Source organism: Myotis yumanensis, unplaced genomic scaffold (assembly GCF_028538775.1).
Source record: "Myotis yumanensis isolate MYYU_CA2020_CCGP unplaced genomic scaffold, mMyoYum1.0.hap1 SCAF_2, whole genome shotgun sequence".
Taxonomy (NCBI): domain Eukaryota; kingdom Metazoa; phylum Chordata; class Mammalia; order Chiroptera; family Vespertilionidae; genus Myotis; species Myotis yumanensis.
The window spans coordinates 119,478,816-119,498,825 of record NW_027223753.1 but is presented as its reverse complement, the minus strand read 5'-3'; the positions used below and the strand labels follow the sequence as shown (position 1 = coordinate 119,498,825).

The 20,010-nt window shown below is 34.1% G+C and overlaps 1 protein-coding gene across 9 annotated transcripts in view; it reads right to left on the bottom strand.

Annotated features, from left to right (window-relative positions):
* Nucleotides 1–20,010, bottom strand: part of ROBO2 (roundabout guidance receptor 2) — a 691,429-nt gene that overhangs the window by 135,104 nt on the left and 536,315 nt on the right. For 5 of the 9 annotated variants that reach the window (XM_070406004.1, XM_070406006.1, XM_070406010.1 and 2 more), the window contains exon 7: nucleotides 18,910–18,921. The exons of the other annotated variants lie outside the window; for them this stretch is intronic. In XM_070406004.1, the coding sequence (XP_070262105.1) occupies nucleotides 18,910–18,921 (12 nt within the window). The remainder of the gene's footprint in view (nucleotides 1–18,909; nucleotides 18,922–20,010) is intronic. 9 annotated transcript variants of the gene reach the window in all.

The following is a 20,010-nucleotide window of genomic DNA, read 5'->3' as shown; positions in this document are numbered from 1 at the left end:
GTATTACTTTTTTCAAAATTTGTTTTAGGGAAAAATATGATTTCCCAATTTGGTTTTGTGTTTTGAATAGAGATAGAAACGACTCACTCCATTACTCAGATATCTCCTTTCTGTGAAGCCAGTCTATTGACAAACATTCCTTTTTTTGGGGTAATATTTTCAAGACATGGTACTAGGCACAGGGATACCAGAGGGATTAACTATGAGATTTATTCTCCAAGTGTTTATATTACAGAACTGAAGCACTGAAGTGTCGAAGACATTAAAAATTTGATGAGATGAAGGTTACATACAAAGATAAAAATATTACAAATAAATGTATATAAGTGGTTGATTCTACTTAATTCATTTCTAGTAAGCATCAGTCAGATAATTACTATGTTCCCCTTCTCGGCACTAAAGATGCACAGAGAAAAAGCGCTGGTAACACAGCCATCAAGGAACTCATAGTTTAATGAAAAATATAAAACAAAATATAAAACGTAATGTCAACAACAACTGCAACCCTGAAACAACAATTATCTAAGCCTTCGGTAAATTCTATGGCAGAGGTGCTCTCAGAGGACAGCAGAGGAGCACTTACGTTACAGAACACAATACACGTGACAGCGTTTCAGGAGGGAGGGAGCCGTTTTTGTTCTGGTGGCTGTGAAAAGCTTTATGTGGGAAGTAAGCCTGGCGGGGGTTTTGAGGAAAGGGTTGCTTTTAGGTAAGTGTAGAAATGAACACGTTCCAAGCTAAGAGCTTCCTGAGCAAAGTGCAATAAAAAATACACGTAGTGCGTATACAGCAGGAGCACGCGGCCCAGATATGCAAACCTCATGGGCTGCAAAAATCAGATCTGGACCCAGTCTAAGAATGTCCTGAGAAGCCAAACTAGTTTTTGACTCTTTCTAAACCGAGGAGTAAAAAATGCAAAGCAAAACTTTTGGGAGCTTTAACCCTCTAATAAACATAGGATGGCTTTTGAGGGAAATACATCAGTCAATAAAGTAGGAAGACTAGTAAAATGGTGTAGGTGAAGATAAGAAGACCTAGACACAAGTAACTTCAATAGAAAAGAAAATAAGGGTGTGGGGGTAAAAATACCAAGAAAATTTAGGTTTAAATTGGGGGCTAATTGTAAAGTAGACAGTAAAACTGGAAGTTTCCATGAGGACATCTTCTTCACACCAAAACCACTCCTATTGCAGAAAAAACAGCATGCTCATCACATGTTTTTTTCTGGTCATCTGTTTCCACTTTAACTCTTTGCTTATGTTTGAAAACTGAAGACCAAGAAAACACTTTAAAATCAATTCTAGTTTTTAGAACCTGGTGTACATGGCAACAATTCTGAAATCTGAACTCTAAAAAAGTCTAACAATAATCGACATTCATTCAGTAAAGGCCTTTATTCAGAATTCTTTCAGTCCTTCAGGAACACATATGTGCAGGTCCAAGAACAGAGTAAATGTAGGGCAGCCTCAAACACACAGCCGATTACTCATTCGTAGAAGAGCGCTAAGCATTTTTTCAGAAAAGTCACTGAGAGCTGTGGTAACTTATTTTTTGGTGTTCAATATACTGCCTCCTAATTCACCACATTCAACATATCTCAGGGACAAAAGGAATACATCTACTAAGTGAAATTTTCAATAATATAGATAACAGAAGACTGTTTAATAGGATGAAGAACTCAGATTTAGGGTCTATTTGAACATGTGGTTTATGTTGTCTTGTATTTTCAGAAAATTGCTTGCTTCTTACAATCTTCTTGTTATTTCCACACAATTCCACTGAATCAGCAGATACATTTTCTTGTTGTTGTTCTATGCTTTCTAACAAGAATGTTAGCTTAAATCAGTGTTACAAAACTACGTTAGGAATAACTCTTAAACACTACAGGACCCGTTTTTTCAGTAGAGGTGTGAAGCCACCAGATATTTATACCAAAAAAGACTTAAGATGGGTCTCTATCATCTATAATATCCAACAAAATTACGTCTATAAAGAAAAAGTTAAGCCTGGCTGGGGGCTCAAGCATTGGGAGTGTCGTCCCGTATACCCATAGGCTGGTTCTGGGTTGGGGTGCTTACGGGAAGCAAACTGATAGACTTCTCTCTTACATCAATGTTTCTCTCTCCTCTCTCTCTCCTCTTTCTCTCTAAAATCAATTTAAACAAGCCACATGTCCTCAAATGAAGATAAAAATAGTTGAAAGTTAATGTATAGTTATTTACTTCTTAGTAATCCTATGGGAAACAAGTTAAGTGACAATACAGACAGCAAGAAGTATTGAGTAATATGTCTTCTATCTCATAAAAAATTAAAAAGTCAGTATAGTCAAAATCAGTTCATAGTCTTTAATAACAGTCACATATTCAGCTTATTAGTTCATTTATACTGCTCTGAATAAGAAACAATTTAAATTGTCTCATATGACTCATCATTAAAATCTTAGAGCCCAGAGGAGTTATAAAGTCCTAGTTATTTAATTTTTAAAATGTAATACACATTGAAATAACCAAACGAAACAGCAAATTAAAACAATGCAAACGTATATTATAGTTTTATAAAATACATTTTTATTGATTTCATCCAGGAAGGGATCAGGAGAGAGAGATAGGACATCAATGTTGAGAGAGGATCATTGATCAGCTGCCACCTGCACGCCCCCTACTGGGGATGGAGCCTGCAACTTGGGAATGTGCCCTTGACCGAAATCGAACTTGGGACCCTTCAGTCCACAGGCTGATGCTCTATCCACTGAGCAAAACCAGCTAGAGCTATTTTATAGTTTTAAGTATGCCATGCTTACTCTGCATCTATCATAGTAAAATTACCATCTGTACTATAAATATAACTAGAGTCTTCCTTAAATTTGATTTTTGAAGTTTTCAAAAATTTTATGGTAGATGAGTGATTTTGCAAAATGGTTTTGGAATTTAGATCCTACAATTTTAACACAGCATTTAAAACACATCCCCCAAAATATGAACTGGGAAAGATCACATCTATGCATCTACTTATTTTAAAGAATATGATTCATCCATTTATTCATTCAAAATGGATTAATTGACTCAAATTATGAGAAATTCTGCTTGATACAGGTGATAAAAGCCAATTAAAAACATATAATGTTCTGGCCAATGGCAGAGACTTCTAAGTAAATAAATAAGTAAAAAAAATACAGTAGAGTATGATTTATATAATAGAAAAATGCAGAGGGCATTGGGGAGGAAAGCGCAGAAGAGTAGCAAGCTAGAACAGGTAATGAGGAAAGAAGAGGAAAGATGTCGAGAGATGGCCATGCTTGAGTTGTGTTTTGATGCACTTTCAAAAGTTCACTAGATGAACAGAAGTAAGACTGCTTGGGATAAAGAGAAATAGACATAAGGCCACTGGATCTGGATGTGTTGGGGGAGTGTAAGAATAAAATCAGGGGTGCAAAAGTGATGTAAGTAGGAACAGATAATTTCTATTAAAGGACCTTCAATTTTGTCCTTAAAAGTATGGAGATTTGTTCAAAGATGTTTATGCAAGAAAGATATAGAAAGACATGTTTTAGAAAAAATGCTATTTAAAGGAGTACAGGTTAGAAAATCTTATTAAGATGGGCAAAATATTCCACTGAAAATTACCATTCATAATAACATTGCATCAGAACTTCTAAAGGACAAAGAAATTCTGCAATATCATATTGTAATATTTACCACTAATGACATAATCTAAAAACACCAGGAAATTATAGTTTCTTGAATTTTTAGCCTTTCATGTGATATTTATTTATATTGTACTTTTATTCCAAGTTATTATAAATACACTGTATTTCTAATATACCATATGGTTTCTTGTCACCAGAACTGAAGCCACATTAAGCGTCCTAGAACTGGAATCACTGTATAATTTTTTAAATTAAAAAATTAAGGTATTATGAAATGTGTGTGAGAATTTACATGGTGTCCAGAAATGGAATAACTGGGTGATGAGGAAAGTGCATCTTCAACATTGTCAAACTGCTCTCCAAGGAGTGTACTTACTTATGATCTCCCCAGCAGTGGTTAAGAATTCTTGTTGCTCCCTATCCTTGCCAGCATTTGCTCCTTTATTGTGGTTTTCATTTATATGTTCTTAATTATGATGAGATACGTTATCTCTTAGATGTTTATTTTTGTCTGTTCAGGTTTTCTTTGTGAATTGCTTGTTCATAATTTTTGCCACTTCCCCTTTTTTAAAATTGTGTTTTCTATATATAGTTGATTTATAAGAGTTCGAACACACATACAGATGCACATATATTTACTTACGGACATATATATTCTGTATTATAATTTTCCATGATTGTATAAATTTCAATTATCTTCTCCTAATCTGTAACTTGACTTTTTATTTGAATGATTTTTTTAAAAAGCTATATTGAAGTATAATTTGTATATCACAAAATCTATTTATTGTAAATATACAGATTGATGTGTTTTAGTAAATTTATGACTGGACAAACATTGTTACAATCCAATTTGGGGGCACTTTCATCACCTCCAAAAATTTCCTCTTGTCTAATTTCACCTCTCAATACCATAGAGTTTTCCTTTTTTGTTGCTGAATAGTATTCCATTGTGTGGATACACCATATTTTACTTATTTACTTACCATTTGTATTGTTCCCAGCTTTTAACTATTGTGAATAATGTTGCTATGAACATTTGTGTATAAATTTGGGGGTCAATATATATTTTGATGTCTTTTTGATAGATATTCCAGAGTGGAAATGCTGACTGCATTTAATTCTGTGTTCAAATTTTGAAGAAACTGCCAAATAGTTTATAAAATGATTGTAACCCTTTTTCATTTCCACTAGCACTGTATTTTCTAAATAGGCTGATGACTTGAATGGTGGGTACATGGAGAAATGGTTTCTCCTAAGATGTGTAATCACTAAGGTTATCTGCCTAATTATTTTTTGTTTTAACTTTTATCTTGGCTGCCTAAGGATCATCCCTCTGCCTGCAGAGCTGAGTGGTCAGCCGGGATTTGTGCAGAGCTTGTGCTACTGTGCCAGGCTCGCCTGCCCTGGAGGACCTGCGTGTGGATCCGGAAGTCATTTGGACTTGCAGCCAGTTCTCCCATCTCCCTTGGTTTGTCTCCAGGGATCTCCCTTGCACAAGTCCCTAGATCTGTAGCCACTGAGGTGTGTGGGGGAAGTTTATTTCAGCTCTTACCCAGGACATCTAAGACTGCAATCTGGGGCTGGCTAGCTGCTGGCTTTTCCCTGCTCATCGCTTTTAGGTGGAAAAACTGTGGGTGTTTGCTCCCCATTCCACCCTTCAAGCACCATCTGAACTGAGTGACTCCCCCAGCAGCAAAGCCTCTGGTTGTACAGCCCTCCCAGCCCTGGCAAAACTCCAATTCTTACCAACCAAGTGGGGCAAGAAGATCACATATCCCTGCTGTTCTCACCCAAAATTCGAATAGCTTTTCAAGAACAAATGCTTTCCAAATCATTTAAAAATTAAGATATTAAATAATTTGACATAGCAAAAGATTTACAGAGTATTCAACCTCAGAAAATGTCCATTCTTTCCTATTGTCTTCTGAAGGCGGCCATCAAAACAGATCGCATCAATCACTTTTACTTCTATAGACTCTCTCTGCAATCTTCTGTGATGGGATATCAGCTGGAGGAATTTAGTTTTGAGGTTTTGAAATGAAAACTGCGTCAATAATTCTTTTGAAAACACTTCACAGTTCCAGTATTTCTGCCAGGTGGCACAAAAATGGTTTGAAAGGCAGTACTTGGCTGATAGCACCAGTGGGAGGGAATAGGCAGATAGGTGGCATTTTGTCAACACAGCTCAAGGACACAAAGTGTGCTGTACATTAAATGGAGTTTCTGAGACAGCTCTCATTGACTATAAGGAAACACGATTAGGTCCTCATGATGACAATTCAAAACACACATTTAGACCCAATGTGAATTACAGAGGTTGAGTTATAGCTCCAGAAGAATATGCCAGTTACAGAAATGGCAATTCTCTTATGTACATCTAAGACAAAAGACTATAAAATACATATTTATATCCTCTCTAAAACCCCCAAACATGAGAAGAATCTTTTGTAATGATATAATAACCTACTTGCTTAATCTGTTAAATGATTAGATCTTATTGCTGCAGCCATAACAAGAAATGAGATGAAGAAAACAGAGTAGCACAATTCAGTGTTCAATCACCACAACTTAAGAACAATACCTCTATTAAAAAGTATGCTGTGTGATTTCTAGAGAAGTAGACCCAAATATGAAAAGGTCAATTAAGATCAGAGGTCTGGTATCATTTCCTTGAAATGGTTTTTGAGATTTAAATACAATGCGCAGTAAATTAGTTTTGATTTCTACTAAATTATGCTTTAATGCTGCATTCAGCCCAAGCTGGCTTCAATCAAAGTCACGCTACAGCTCTGTTATGCTAATTCCCACTGGTGAGAGTGAGTGGGTGATATGGAAATCAGTTGGCTGAACATGAGTAGAAAGCAAGGCCAAGCATGAGGTGGGCTTGGAGATGAGGGGATGGAGGGCCTAAAGGTTAATCACATCATGTTCAGAGTTGTTCTTTATGGGAAAATATGACTTTCTATGGCAAGCATGAACACGGAGCCAGTCACGCACAGTTGCATACATTAATGTGTGACAGGATGGTTGCAGACACATGCAGAGGCTCTCTTTCTTTGACTGTAACGTGCCTGAGTGAATGGCTTCTTATTTTGTAATAATAAACATTTTGCACTTTGTATCTTAAACTCAAGTAGAAAACAACTTCTTGTGCTATTTAATATTTTTATTGTTAAATTCTGATACATTCTATAAGGAAAATTAGAAAGTACACTCTTCCATCATTTGCTTGTGTGAAAGATTTGCTGAGTCACAAATTGCTTAATACAATAACAATAATTAAGATCAATTGAGTGTTTATTAAGTGCCAGCGAGTGCCAGCGAGTGTACTAAAACATCCCCAGACAATTTAATATTCAAAGAGCCCCGTGTCTTAACTGCTACCATTGTGTTGTGAAGACTAGTAAACTGAGTCTTATAAAGGGTGCACAGTGTTTTTAAAGATTAAAGCAATAGGTTGGAAGTCAGGTTTGATTTCAGGTCCATCTGATGCCATAGTTGGAACTCCTAAACACTGAACTACTACATTAATTTTGTTCATTTCAAACCATAATCTGACTGAGAATTTGTTGTATCTAGTTCTGAAAAGAAGGATGAAAATTATATGGTATGATTTTTAATATGGTATAATATTGTTAAAATCATAACATTATGTTTTTCCTGAAATTGCTTTCATTACTAAAGCATAAAACCTATTATCTTACTCCCTCTGTAATACCTGTAAGTACAACCTTCCTTAAGTATACTTATTACCAGTAATTCTTGATTCAAAAGCTGACAGTCCTTTTTCTATTGCTTGTCATTGAAATGCTTGCAAATTATTTTCCTCAGTGTAGCATATTGGCTTCCATCAACTGACCCAAGATTTTACCATCCTGGCACTCACTTGTCCCCAAACTAACTCCAGGGTTACAGCAGGCCAGTCTACTTCCAATCGCTCACATATGTATTTGCTTGCTCTTGCTATTAACCCATCTTGATATCCATTATCCTTTGATCCACCTTGTCCACAATGATTAACCTTAACACACTCTTATCTTGTACTTCCTTGTGTTCTTCCTACTTACAGGTACTTGTCCTCGCTTTGCATTGCCTTGTTTCTCTATTCCCACCTCCCTCCCCGTATGTGTTTTACTTCCTCAGTTCAGGTTGTAAGCACTTACTGGTTTGGGATGCTGTCTACCATTCTGCATTGAATTGTGCCTTCATTTGGCCTGAACAAAGCCCCAAACAGTGAACATTAAATGAATGCCTTAGAACAGGAGTTTTTTAAAAAGTAATTATTGATCTAAAACAAATATTCAATGTTTGTGGGTGTTTTTTTTTCCCATCTCATCATTCGGAAGGATATGACACATTCCCACCAGTGATAGTGACTCACTATTATAATAATTTGGGTGGAGGGATGTCAAAGAAAATATGTTGTTTGAAAAAAATATTCTAACTGATTCTGATATATCCATCTGTAGAAAGTTTCCCCCACCCCAAACTGAAAATTTATGCCACAAATACTAAAAGTGAGTAGTAATCATTCCAGAGTGACAAAAATAATATAGAAAAATACAGACATTGTGTAACAACAGTTTAGGAAGTCCTACCAAAATTAGTTATAGGCATATCCCACGGAAAAAAAAAATGGCTAACAAAAAGTCATTTCATTAAAATGCAATATAGATCCAGAGTGAGAGATGAATATTTACTCAGTTTATAATCAGAACAGTGTGGCTTCTAATTGATAAATGATTATTTGTTTCTTCAACTTCTTTAATTCTATTTAGTTTTTACTATTTAACACTTCACTTGATTTCAAAAGTATTTCTGTTAATAATATTGGAAATGCATAATGTCATAAAATATTTTATTTGAAACTTATTAACATATAATTCACTTCACAGGAAGCAATATATTTATAATGGAAAATATGATTTAGGAATATAGGATTTTAAATGATTATTTTTATAAAGCCAATTTAATCACATTTTATTCACTTGTCACTATTCAATGAATACAAATGATTAAATTGCTAAAATTCCTATCTTTCCAGTTAACTATTTTCTTACTGGGTTCATAGCAATAACTCTTCTAAATGAGTGATATGTTTCTTTCTTAGCCAGAACCTTATATTTAGCTAATATTAAAAACTTTTTGTTCCATAATAAAAACAATATCTATATCTTTCACTTTCTCTCAACAATTGTTTTTTTTTGATGTTGAAATGAAAAAAGAAAAGTACTAAATGGTTTACTGCTTTCATAAATATGGAAAATCAAATAAGTGGTCAAAGGAAGTAGAATGACTACAGTGAATCATAGCCCTTGGATTCTTCAACCTATTTGAGCTTCCCATTCTACTCTTCACCATGAGAAGTCTCACATATATAAACTGCACTCAATCCTTGTATAAGTGGAGATGTTTTGCAACTATGCAGCTGTTACTCTACATTTTTAAATCACTTTTAATGAAATTTATTGATTGTGGGAAGACTAATTTGAGGGTTTATATAATAGCTAAACTAAAAGTATTCCTGGTTATTCAAAATCTGATGACTAACGTAGGCCATCAGACTAGTCAAATATATCACATAGTGTACTATAAAATACTATAAGTGGCCTTCTGTATTGACATGTACAGTAACTGTGAAAACAATTTTAAGGAGGGGTCACACGTACTGAATTTTGGTGGTACGTGTGACACACACAAAACAACCTGCAAGCATTCTGTGATAGCAGTTAAAATCATTTTCTTTGATTTATACTTACATATAATATGCTCTTCTCTGAAAAGTACACTGAGAATATCAAAATGAAATGATTCTATTGCAATCTAGAGAGCAGACAGAATGCCTTTGAAAAGAATAAAGTCAAATCAGGTTCAAAATATCTTGCACTCTTGGATCTCATAGGCAAGCATATAAAATCACTATTAGAGTAAATAGCTATACACACATAGCTATTTTGTACTTGGCCCTAACTTTTGGTAAACATAATGGTAATAAAACTGTGGTAGAAATAAATTCAGATATTGGTTGGTACTTTAACTCATAACTAATTAATTATTTTATGCAGAAATTTATTGATTTTATTTTGTGTCCGGTTCTGATGGTACTTAGATCTCTGACTTTTGGAACTCACTGCTAACCAGAGGAAACTCACATAAAAACAATCAAACATGACATAACAGGGTGAACATGCTAAGTGTTGAAATTCAGGATGTCCACCATTATGAGAGTAACCTGACTCAGTCTATCTCCAACTGTCAGGAAGGCATTGAGAAAGAGAAAAAGCGAGCTAGACATTGACTTGGTAAGGAAGGAAGGGTGGGAGGCTATTCCTCACAGAGGAACTCCATATGTTATGTTAGAGATAGGAGGTTTCCAGTGCACCGGGGCACCCTTACCCTCACCTGGCTTCACTGCTCTTGGTCGGTCCAATTGAAGTTTCTGCAACTGAAGGATCACGTTAGTGAAACCATATAAGGTTATGTTAGGGAAACCATGTATTTTTTTTTTTTATGTAAAATGGTCTTTCCTGGCTTTAGCAAGTCCAATTTAAGCATTAAAGGTTAAATTGCAATAAATGTGAAAGTTAACTCATAAAGTACTATATATATATATATATATATATATATATGTAATTTTGAAATATATTATATTTCAAATTACTAAAATATATTTCACTTTAATTATAGGTAAATACAAAAAAATCATGTAAATATAGGAAACCAGTTTGAGAGGCAACATGCAAATTTCATAGAAATTTTGAATTATACAAAATTTATAAGTTGAGAACTTCTTAGAAAATCTGTCAGAATTTTAAACAAATTCTGAGTTGAGTTGCAAATCTCATTTTTTCCAGGTTATTCTGTCTTTTACTAATAGTAGCTTTACTTTTCTACTTACTTTTCTGACTAAGATACTATAAGAAGAAATACAATTTATAAAATAATAAAATTTTGTTTTCTTTAAGGAACTATTGATTCTAAAGAAAAATAGTATTAGCTTATAATCTAGTAAATTATTAAATAAAGTGATATTTTTATTAATCTTTAATTTATTTATTTTTTTACCAGCAGAAGAATAGTTCAAAGGGTAATAAAAAAAATATTTCTTGATCCTTAATTGGGAAAACTTCTCATATCATGGTAGAAGAGGATGTAAGTGTGGAGGTGAGGAGGAAAAATCTATAGCTTAACAATGGCTTTTCAAGAAAATGGTGAGAGATTACATCCATTTTCACTAACTTAACCTGTCAACTTGCCAGAACTGTAATGTCAGCATCCAGGGAAACCACGAGGGCTGATCACATCCCATTATCTCATATTTTTAGAAAAAGATTGCATGAAGATGCCAATCATAAAAAAAGGGGAAAAAACTTGCAACCAAGAAACAAATGTACTGATGCTGAGGGCTGCTTAGTTAACGGAATTTTAATATGCAACTGCAATGTTTCTTAATAACATTAATTACACGCTTAGTAAGGCACCATCCTAACTCATTAGTGCCTTCTTTTTGTTGTATTTTATCTCTTACTAGCAGAATGAGGACTATGTGATTGGCCTGTTACCATTAACGTTGCTTAATCTTTTTATAGCCCTATTTAAAGCTGCTTGCATAAACATTTTCTAGGCAAGTATTACCTATGTATGCATATGTGTGTATCAATTAACTGCACCAACATTTGACGTGCCCCTACCACATACAGCGTTATGCTAGACCTAGAGGCAGCAGAAAGATAAATATAATAATGTACTTATTGACAAAGAGCTAATCGTTTTATATGGCAGATGAAAATAACATCGCGAATAAATCTGAGAAGCAATGTCATGAGAGAGATTTAAAACAGCATTAAGATATATTTAACTCAAATTTTAATTTAATTTGGTTAATATTTTCTAATGAATATAATTATGTACTATTCTCTTGAGTAACACTTATATGTTTAAATAAGTAATGTAGTAACTTAAATGTCATGATATAATACTCAGGTGTAATGCACATCATATTTTACAGTATGTATATCTGTACATATATACATAATGTATAGGCCTAATGTATACATAATATATATCCATATAATATGCATTTTTATATGTAATATATATACACAGACACACATACTATAAAATTATATTATAATATATATCATGATAGTTCTTTCTGTTTACAAATTACTCATAAAAGTAAAACATTTTACTTTGTTACAGGTGTGATGTTAATGCTATTTCTTTTTGGAAAAAGGTAGTAAAATCTCATAAAACTAATTTCATAATATTGTTTCTGGCCAGATAATTTACATTTTTCTAATAATTACTATTTATAATATTTTAATTTGAAATTTTTATCCCCACCTGAGGAATGTTTATTGATTTTACAGAGCGAGGAAGGGAGAGAGACATCAATGTGAGGGAGAAATATTGACTAGTTGCCTCCCATATGTGCCCCAACCGGGGTTTGAACCAACAACCTAAGTATGTGCCCTTATGGAAATTAAGCCTGCAACCTTTTGGTGTATGGGATGATGCTTCAAACGACTGAGCCGTCCAGCCAGAGCTATAAAACTTTGATTTTTAACTACTAAGTTAACATGCTTTATGTTTATTTTATTTGACTTGAATAGACTCCAAAATTAATGAATATTTAACTTTTTATATATTTAGGTTAAGATAATGGGGTAAAGACTTATAGCTCAACTTTCTTCTATTGAATATAATAAAATAAATGAATAAAATGGGAAAACTACCATAGCCCAAATCTCCAAACCCAAATTGTGAAGTACCCCTTCCAAACATAGTCAAGTCTGGAGGAAAATGAGAAAACATTGTGACCACCAACTAGTCTCAATACACAATCCTCTATCAATACTGATTTTACAAGAATTATCTGTCAACATTGTGAGAGCCCATTCCACAATCTTTTGATGAGAAAGAAGCATCAGGAATCAAGAGAGAGACTTGGTAAATCTGAGACACAGCTTTATAGATTAACAGTTGAAATTTAAAAGTCAGGGGAGAAGGTATTCAAGGAAAGAAAAAGACAAGCGTGCTTCAAGATTTTAAGGTGCCCTCCCCCCTGGAGATAAAGAATCTGTATCTTCCAATAATTACCCAAGGAAACACATAAATACTTTAGAATAAATAGTTGTTCATAATCTAAATGAAATTACATATAACAGGATCTCTCAAAAATGAGAAACAAAGAACTAAAAAAAGGATAAAGAGACTAAAACACAAGAGATTAAGAATGTTGTATTCAAATTTAACTAGGAAATGAACAAAAGATAAGATAAAATTAAAGAAGCAAACTCTACTTTAGAAACATGAAGAAATGATAGTTGCCCTTTAAAAAGTTGGGGAGCTGATAAATAGGCATCAAGACACATATATAAATAAAATTAAATTAATAAAATTCAAAATTATTAAAGCTATTATAGAAAAGTTAATAAATATGGAATCGGGACAAAGGAAAGTTAATTTAACTCATGTATTTGAAAAAAAAAGAAGAAAGACAAAAAACATATTCAGAAATAAACAGGAGAAAATATTCTTAAAAGAGAGTAAGTTAAAACATGGCTCTGCAGATTCAAATGGCTTGTTGCATCCAGGATGACCAGGACCAAGATCTAACCCAACAAAGTTGTGGAAGAAGGAACTACATTGGTATTTATTTAGTAAAGAGCATCCCGGACAAGGATAAAAATATTCTTTAAGCCCCAGACTTCGTTATAGTACCAGTCAATACCAAGACAATGAAACATTTTCACTAAAGTGTCAGGAAAAGAAAGTCTGACTCAATAATGTCATACCTATTCTTTAATTTAGAGGCAATGAGCAGACATTGTTAAACACACAAGGCCCTTCCAAGAGAATCACGTCAGTGGCTAAAACCAGCTAAGCATGTGAAGTAACCAGTACTTGTTTTTTCTTCAAAAATGAATATTAACTTAAGATATGTTGAATGTTTCACGTTATGGAAACTCTGTTGGAATATACAAGACAAAACAGAATGTTCTTGTTGTTCTAAACTGCTATTTAATCAAAACATAAGGAGCAATGAACAACGTGATGCTTAAAATAATTAAATGGGACTCTGCATAAAGTAGCTAATTAGTGCCAGATGCAGGAAACATTAGTACTTGTAGGGGGGAGATGATTACCTCAGGTCATGGGGTAGCAGCTTGTCCAAAGAAGAACTTCTGCAGGGAGTGAAAATATAGGTTTCCACCTAAGACTCAGGATGTCTTTTGCAGAAAAGTGGATCTCGGCATGAAAGGGTTCCTACAAGATACCTACGTGTTTCCCAATTTTTTTAGTTTTCAAGGCGGGGTGCAGTGCGGTGGTGTGGAAAATATCAGTTGCATTACTCTAAGACTTAGAGTAATGTCTGTTTTATAATTTTCCCTAAATGAGTTTTTAAACACTCTTTTTCCATTGAACTTCTTGGTGGCCTCAATAAAATGCTCAGAGCATATTAAAACAAAACTGCACTTCAAATAGAACTTTCAAAAATTAATATACATTTAATTTTTGTATTTGAGCAGTTAAAAAATTTGAAAAATATATGTTCTTGTAGATTTCTGTTTAGAATAGTGGCTGCTTCTTTAAAAATAATAATAATAAAATATGAGGATTTTGCCCAAAACATATTTTTCTCAATATTTATAAACTCTTGTTTATAAGCATGTGTGGATATTTATATTCTTATATCCAAAGGAAACATTTTTCTCAATACTTATAAACTCATGTTTATAAGTATGTGTGGACAATTATATTCTTCTAACCAAAGGAAACATACTTTTGAGTCACTAAATTAGGAAATACTTGGAAGTTTCTCTAAAGTTATGTGTTGTCAGTTTGCTTTTGATATTTGAAACAAGTGAAGCTTTTAGTTTCCACACTGGAGGCAATCAGCACCTAGCATATGGTGCTTGAGATGCTGAACGAAGCAGGGCTCAGCTTCACAAGCAAGGCAGCTGGTAGATTTGCCGGTTCTTTTCCAAATTACTCATCATGTTTTGAGTTGCTGCTGGAAAAAATGTGTTGCCCATCTCCAAAATAGATGTTCTTTTTTTATTTTTAAGCTTGGGAAAGACTTCCAACTGAAAATAAGACAGATGGGTATAGGAAGCGAGATATTTGTCCCTATTTAGATCATTTTCTTCTATCAATTACCTAATCAGAAGTGTTTGTTAAATAAATGAATATTTCAGCATTTACAGTTACCTGTGTCCTTGGATGTACTGTTGCTCTTCATATAAAGAGTGCCTCTGGGACAGTAAAAGGGCAAAACCATAGGAAGGACTGGTGAATTTTTAGTGACCTAAATGGCATTTGTCTAGGGCAGTGATGGCGAACCTTTTGAGCTCGGCGTGTTAGCATTTTGAAAAACCCTAACTTAACTCTGGTGCCGTGTCACATATAGAAATTTTTTGATATTTGCAACCATAGTAAAAACAAAGATTTATATTTTTGATATTTATTTTATATATTTAAATGCCATTTAACAAAGAAATATCAACCAAAAAAATGAGTTCGCGTGTCACCTCTGAAACACGTGTCATAGGTTCGCCATCACTGGTCTAGGTTTTGTGGTAACCAGTGAATAAGGACTTGGATTAAAGGGCTCATTTTGAAGTTTATAACACACAGAAGACGAGTAAGTGAAATCTGGAGAATGCTATCCTCCATTGGCAAGCGTGTGATTGTCGGCTTTCAGTAATATTTTCCACACTGAGGATCCTCTACTACATCAAGACTTATTCTTACACTCTCAAAAGCACAGTCCAGATGAGTTTATTCCAGTTGTAAAGTACATAGATTTGCCAATTCTTTAACTCAGATACAGCTCACAGGAGTCATGCATTTGGACAAAAGTCCCGATTTAGAGGTTTATAATGATTTCTAAATGTACTTTCCACACAGACTACCAAAGTTGCATCTGGCATACAATGTAGGCATTGGTTCCTGAATCTATTAGTATTCTGGAATCTGCATATATTTCTAATTTTCATTTGAAAGCTTTAGATAGGAACAACTCACTGAAGTTTTTTATAAATTTTATGTACTTGGTACCTAAATCTTCAGCTGTTTTTTTCCCCTTTCTGCAGTTTTTACCTTTAAAGTTATTGGTAAGAGATTCAAAGTTGAAAAACTTACATAGCCCACTAATAAATATTAACATTAATGTATGTAGTTTTCTATTATTTCAATATTTAATTAGATTTTTGCTGCAGATTTTATTTGATTTGTATCTTTGGACCTTTCAATAAAAGGTGACATATCTAGAGTTCCTAAATTAAAATTGATGTACAAAGTTGATGTAAAGAAAAAGCAGGCTAATTTCTTCATTATCAGTTTCTCCTTTGGTGATCCAATAACAGCATATCCATCATTCAGTTTTCAAAATTAATAGTAGTTGTCAAGTTTAAAGTATAGTTCTTCATATTTCTGAACATTGTCATACGTCATTTGAAATAGATTTATTAAATGACAGGCTTTCCCAGAATAAAGTATAATGTGTCAAGAAGCTATTCTTTAGTTCCAGTCCAATGGGAATCTAAGAAATCATTTGAAACAGAATAAAAGACAGAAATAACTTGTAAAGTGCCTTAGACATGACAAATGCATCTTAATACTACTCTATGTGCATAATAGTTTCTAAACAATATATTTTGTATTTATGAGTTTAAAATATATTTGAAATTATTAACAAATTGTTCTATTTGGGGGGAGTTTAGAAATAATATAAATCAAGTGGCCATGGTTCATTGGCAAATGGTTACTCTATATAAAGATCTATAAATTAAATGTGATTTTTCCTGTTAATTTGTAGTTATTATTTTATTATTTCCCATTCACTTCTTGATTTTTGATGCCATATCATAATGTGCAAAGTTATCACAGTAGTATGAATTCTTATAAATACAAAAAATGAAGCTTAAAACTATAATCTATTCCTCATTTTTCTAACAACATCAATAGTAAAAAGCATGACCAATTTAATAATTGTGTTTTAAAAAAGTCTGCCATTTATGTTCAATTAACTGTAAGCCATAACCGTATTTCAAAAATATTAAAATGTGAAAAAATGTTTCTCAGAAACTAGGAATATGTTAACCAATGTTGGCATAAAAAATTCACATAAATTATCAATCTTGAACTAAATTAATTCCTACAGCAGCTTTATAAGTCAGTATTATTTTCCCCATGTTATAGACAAAGAATCTGAGAATCAAGGATATTAGATAACTGACAAAGAAATTACTGCTCAGAAATACTAGAGCAAAAATTCAGGTTGAGAAACCAAAGTTTGATTTTATTATACTTTCTATCCATGTAAGTATATACTATCCTAATATATAAAGAGGCAGGGTCCGTCACGACCTAAACGTCTGGATGGATGACCGAACACCAGGCTAGGGTCCCGCGGGTGCGGTGGAAGTCAGTCCTGGGTCCCGGCCGCCCGCAACGGGAGTCAGTCCTGGGTCCTGGCCTCACATGGCAGGAGTCAGTCCTGGGTCCTGGCTGCCCGCAGCGGGACTCAGTCCTGGCCTGCAGCGTGGCGGCAGGAGGAAGCTGTGGGAATGGAGCCATGCTGCCATTGGACTGGCCTCTTGGTCCCTCTCCCCACCTGCATGCTCTGGGGAACCAGAGCGATGCTGTGATCTGGAAATCTTGGTCCCTCTCCCCGCCTGCATGCTCTGGGGAACCAGAGCCATGCTGTGATCTGGAAATCTTGGTCCCTCTCCCCTCCTGCAGGCTCTGGGGAAACAGAGCCATGCTGTGATGGGACTGGACCCCACCCGAGGGGTCCCGGATTGAGAGAGTGTGTAGGCTGGGCTGAGAGACCCCCCGAGTGCAAGAATTTAATATAATAATAAAGTTTGTCATGTTTCAACAAATGGGAAAGAAGATTATAAATTTGGACCAATATGCATCAAACAATGAATGACAAGCCAGTATATTAAGAAAGCTTTTAAAGTAAGATGGAACATTTATAAAGCTATGTTGAATTGAGTAAATTACTGAGATATCTTGGTGTAATAAAGAAGCAGTGTATTAGATTCGTTCATTCATTCAACCATCCATCCATTTATGCATATATCTATTCATTTACTTATAAAATAACTAGAAGCCCAGTGCACGAGATTCATGCCTGGCCTGCACCCTCTCGCAGTCCTGGACCCCTCAGGGGATGTCCGCCTGCAGGCTTAGGCCCAATCCCCCTAGAGATTGGGCCTAAGCTGGCAGTCAGACATCCCTCTTGCAGTCTGGGGCTCTCACAGTCGAGGACCCCTTGCTCCTTACGGCCTGCCCGCAGCGAAGGCAGGAGAGGCTTCTGCCACTTCCACTGCATTCACCAGCAGTGAGACGGCTTCTGGGTGAGCGCCTGACCAACAGAAGGCAGCTCCTGCAGTCAGCACCTGCCTCCTTGTGGTCAGTGCGTGTCATAGCCACTAGTTGGTCAATTTGCATATTATACTTTTATTATATAGGATTACCAAGGTTTCTTTTACCTAAACACATTTATTGGTAGGTTAAGCTAAACTTTCAAAAAATGCAGATAGGTTATTAAATTAATGAATTTAAAAATAATTTATCTTCCAAATATTTACCAATAATAGCCACTTACATTACTGCAAGCAAAAGCTGTTCACTTCAATTTTGCAAAGCCAAATGAAGGATGAAATATATTGAAACCACAAACTTTTCATGCCAAAGAACATAGCTCATTACTTTCTTTTCCTCTTAGTTTAAATAACTATTTATAATAACTTGAAGCATTCTACTAAATGTATTTAAATAGGTATGCAGATAAGAAGTATGCAGCAGTTAAAATGCTCTTAAAAAGCAAAGAACCCAAACAGCTTAAAATAAGGGAAGTACACAAAATGATCTAACTTCTTAATTTATTCATACATAACTAATTTTTGAATATCAAACATAACTAATAATTGATTATTTTATACATACCAGAAAAGGGAGTATTGTATTTTTCTCAAGAAAAGTTTGCAGTTTATAATATTAACCATTCATATATTCTTTTAGAAGAAAATTGTTACCTATTCATTGTTAAAATAGCAGAAGTCACTACAAAATTGTTTATCAAAGTGATGAAAAGATCAGAAATAACTTTTACAGAAGATAGTCCCTCAAGCAATATATTTACAGGGATGAATATATTTCATTCTGTCAATTTCTACTATGCATGAGTTATGAAGAACTGTACAAAGCCATGCTAAATGGATAGAAGGATGGCTACTTACCAACAGGGCGAGCTGTAGACATTACAATGGTGTGGTGAGAACATAAAAAAGAAATTAAAAGAAAAGAAAATTATCAGAATGCATGATGTGTAATGTTACATTTAAGTATGGACAGTAGAATGATTTCTAGTCATAATTCAAGTATGAACAGAATGTCTGAGTTTGATAAAACTGAACATTATAATGTAATTCTAAGAAAGTAATTATTTTTGCATGCCAGGATTAACTATAAGCAATTAGAGAAATTTTATGTAAAGTCATATCTTCATCACTTAACTATAGTTATAATTTCAATGGTGTTTTTAGAGTTAAAAAGCCTTGTGGTACTATAAAGTTAAGAATCTGATTACTCTAACTATTCAAGTCACAGACTAGCAAATGTCATGTCAATAAAAGAAGGCCTCACTGTCTGATTTAAATAGCAATTGGTTTTTAAGCATGGTTAGTCAGAACCATTATAGGACTACAGAAAAGCCCAGGACACTGCTTTTCAGCCAATAATAAGTTAAGATCACATCACTTTTCATCCCTGGACAGGGCGGATGAAAATATAACGAATAGGTTGGAACATCTTTAAAGATTTCAGCTGAGTAGCTCCCTAACTACTGTTAAGCTTTTTCTTATTTTGGCAGAGGGCAGGAAACAATGACTGACAAGTTGATTCCTGTTCACACTGAAAATGGCTTTCAAACTGGTGCTTCAATAAATTGTTATTTTTATTTTACTGTAACTTTCAATTACTAAAATCAGTAGTAATAAGTTGCCTCTATTATTAATGCACAGAAATTATAAGAGACACACATGAGCTTAATAACATTTTTTAAAAAATGAACAATGCTAAATCAACTTAGATAGTAAACCACTTTATATAAAAAGCAATAGGCAAATATAGAACATATGGCCCCATTTTTTAAATGAAGAAGAAATACATGTAGTAGCATTTGAACTTTTACAAAATCATACATTAAAAATATAAATTTACTAGACAAGCATTTCACCCATATCCTAGCGAATGAAGCTCTAATGTATATGAAATGAGACTCTAGAACTGATGGCTAGTTCCATCCTGATGATGTTTCATGAGGAATGATGAGATGCATA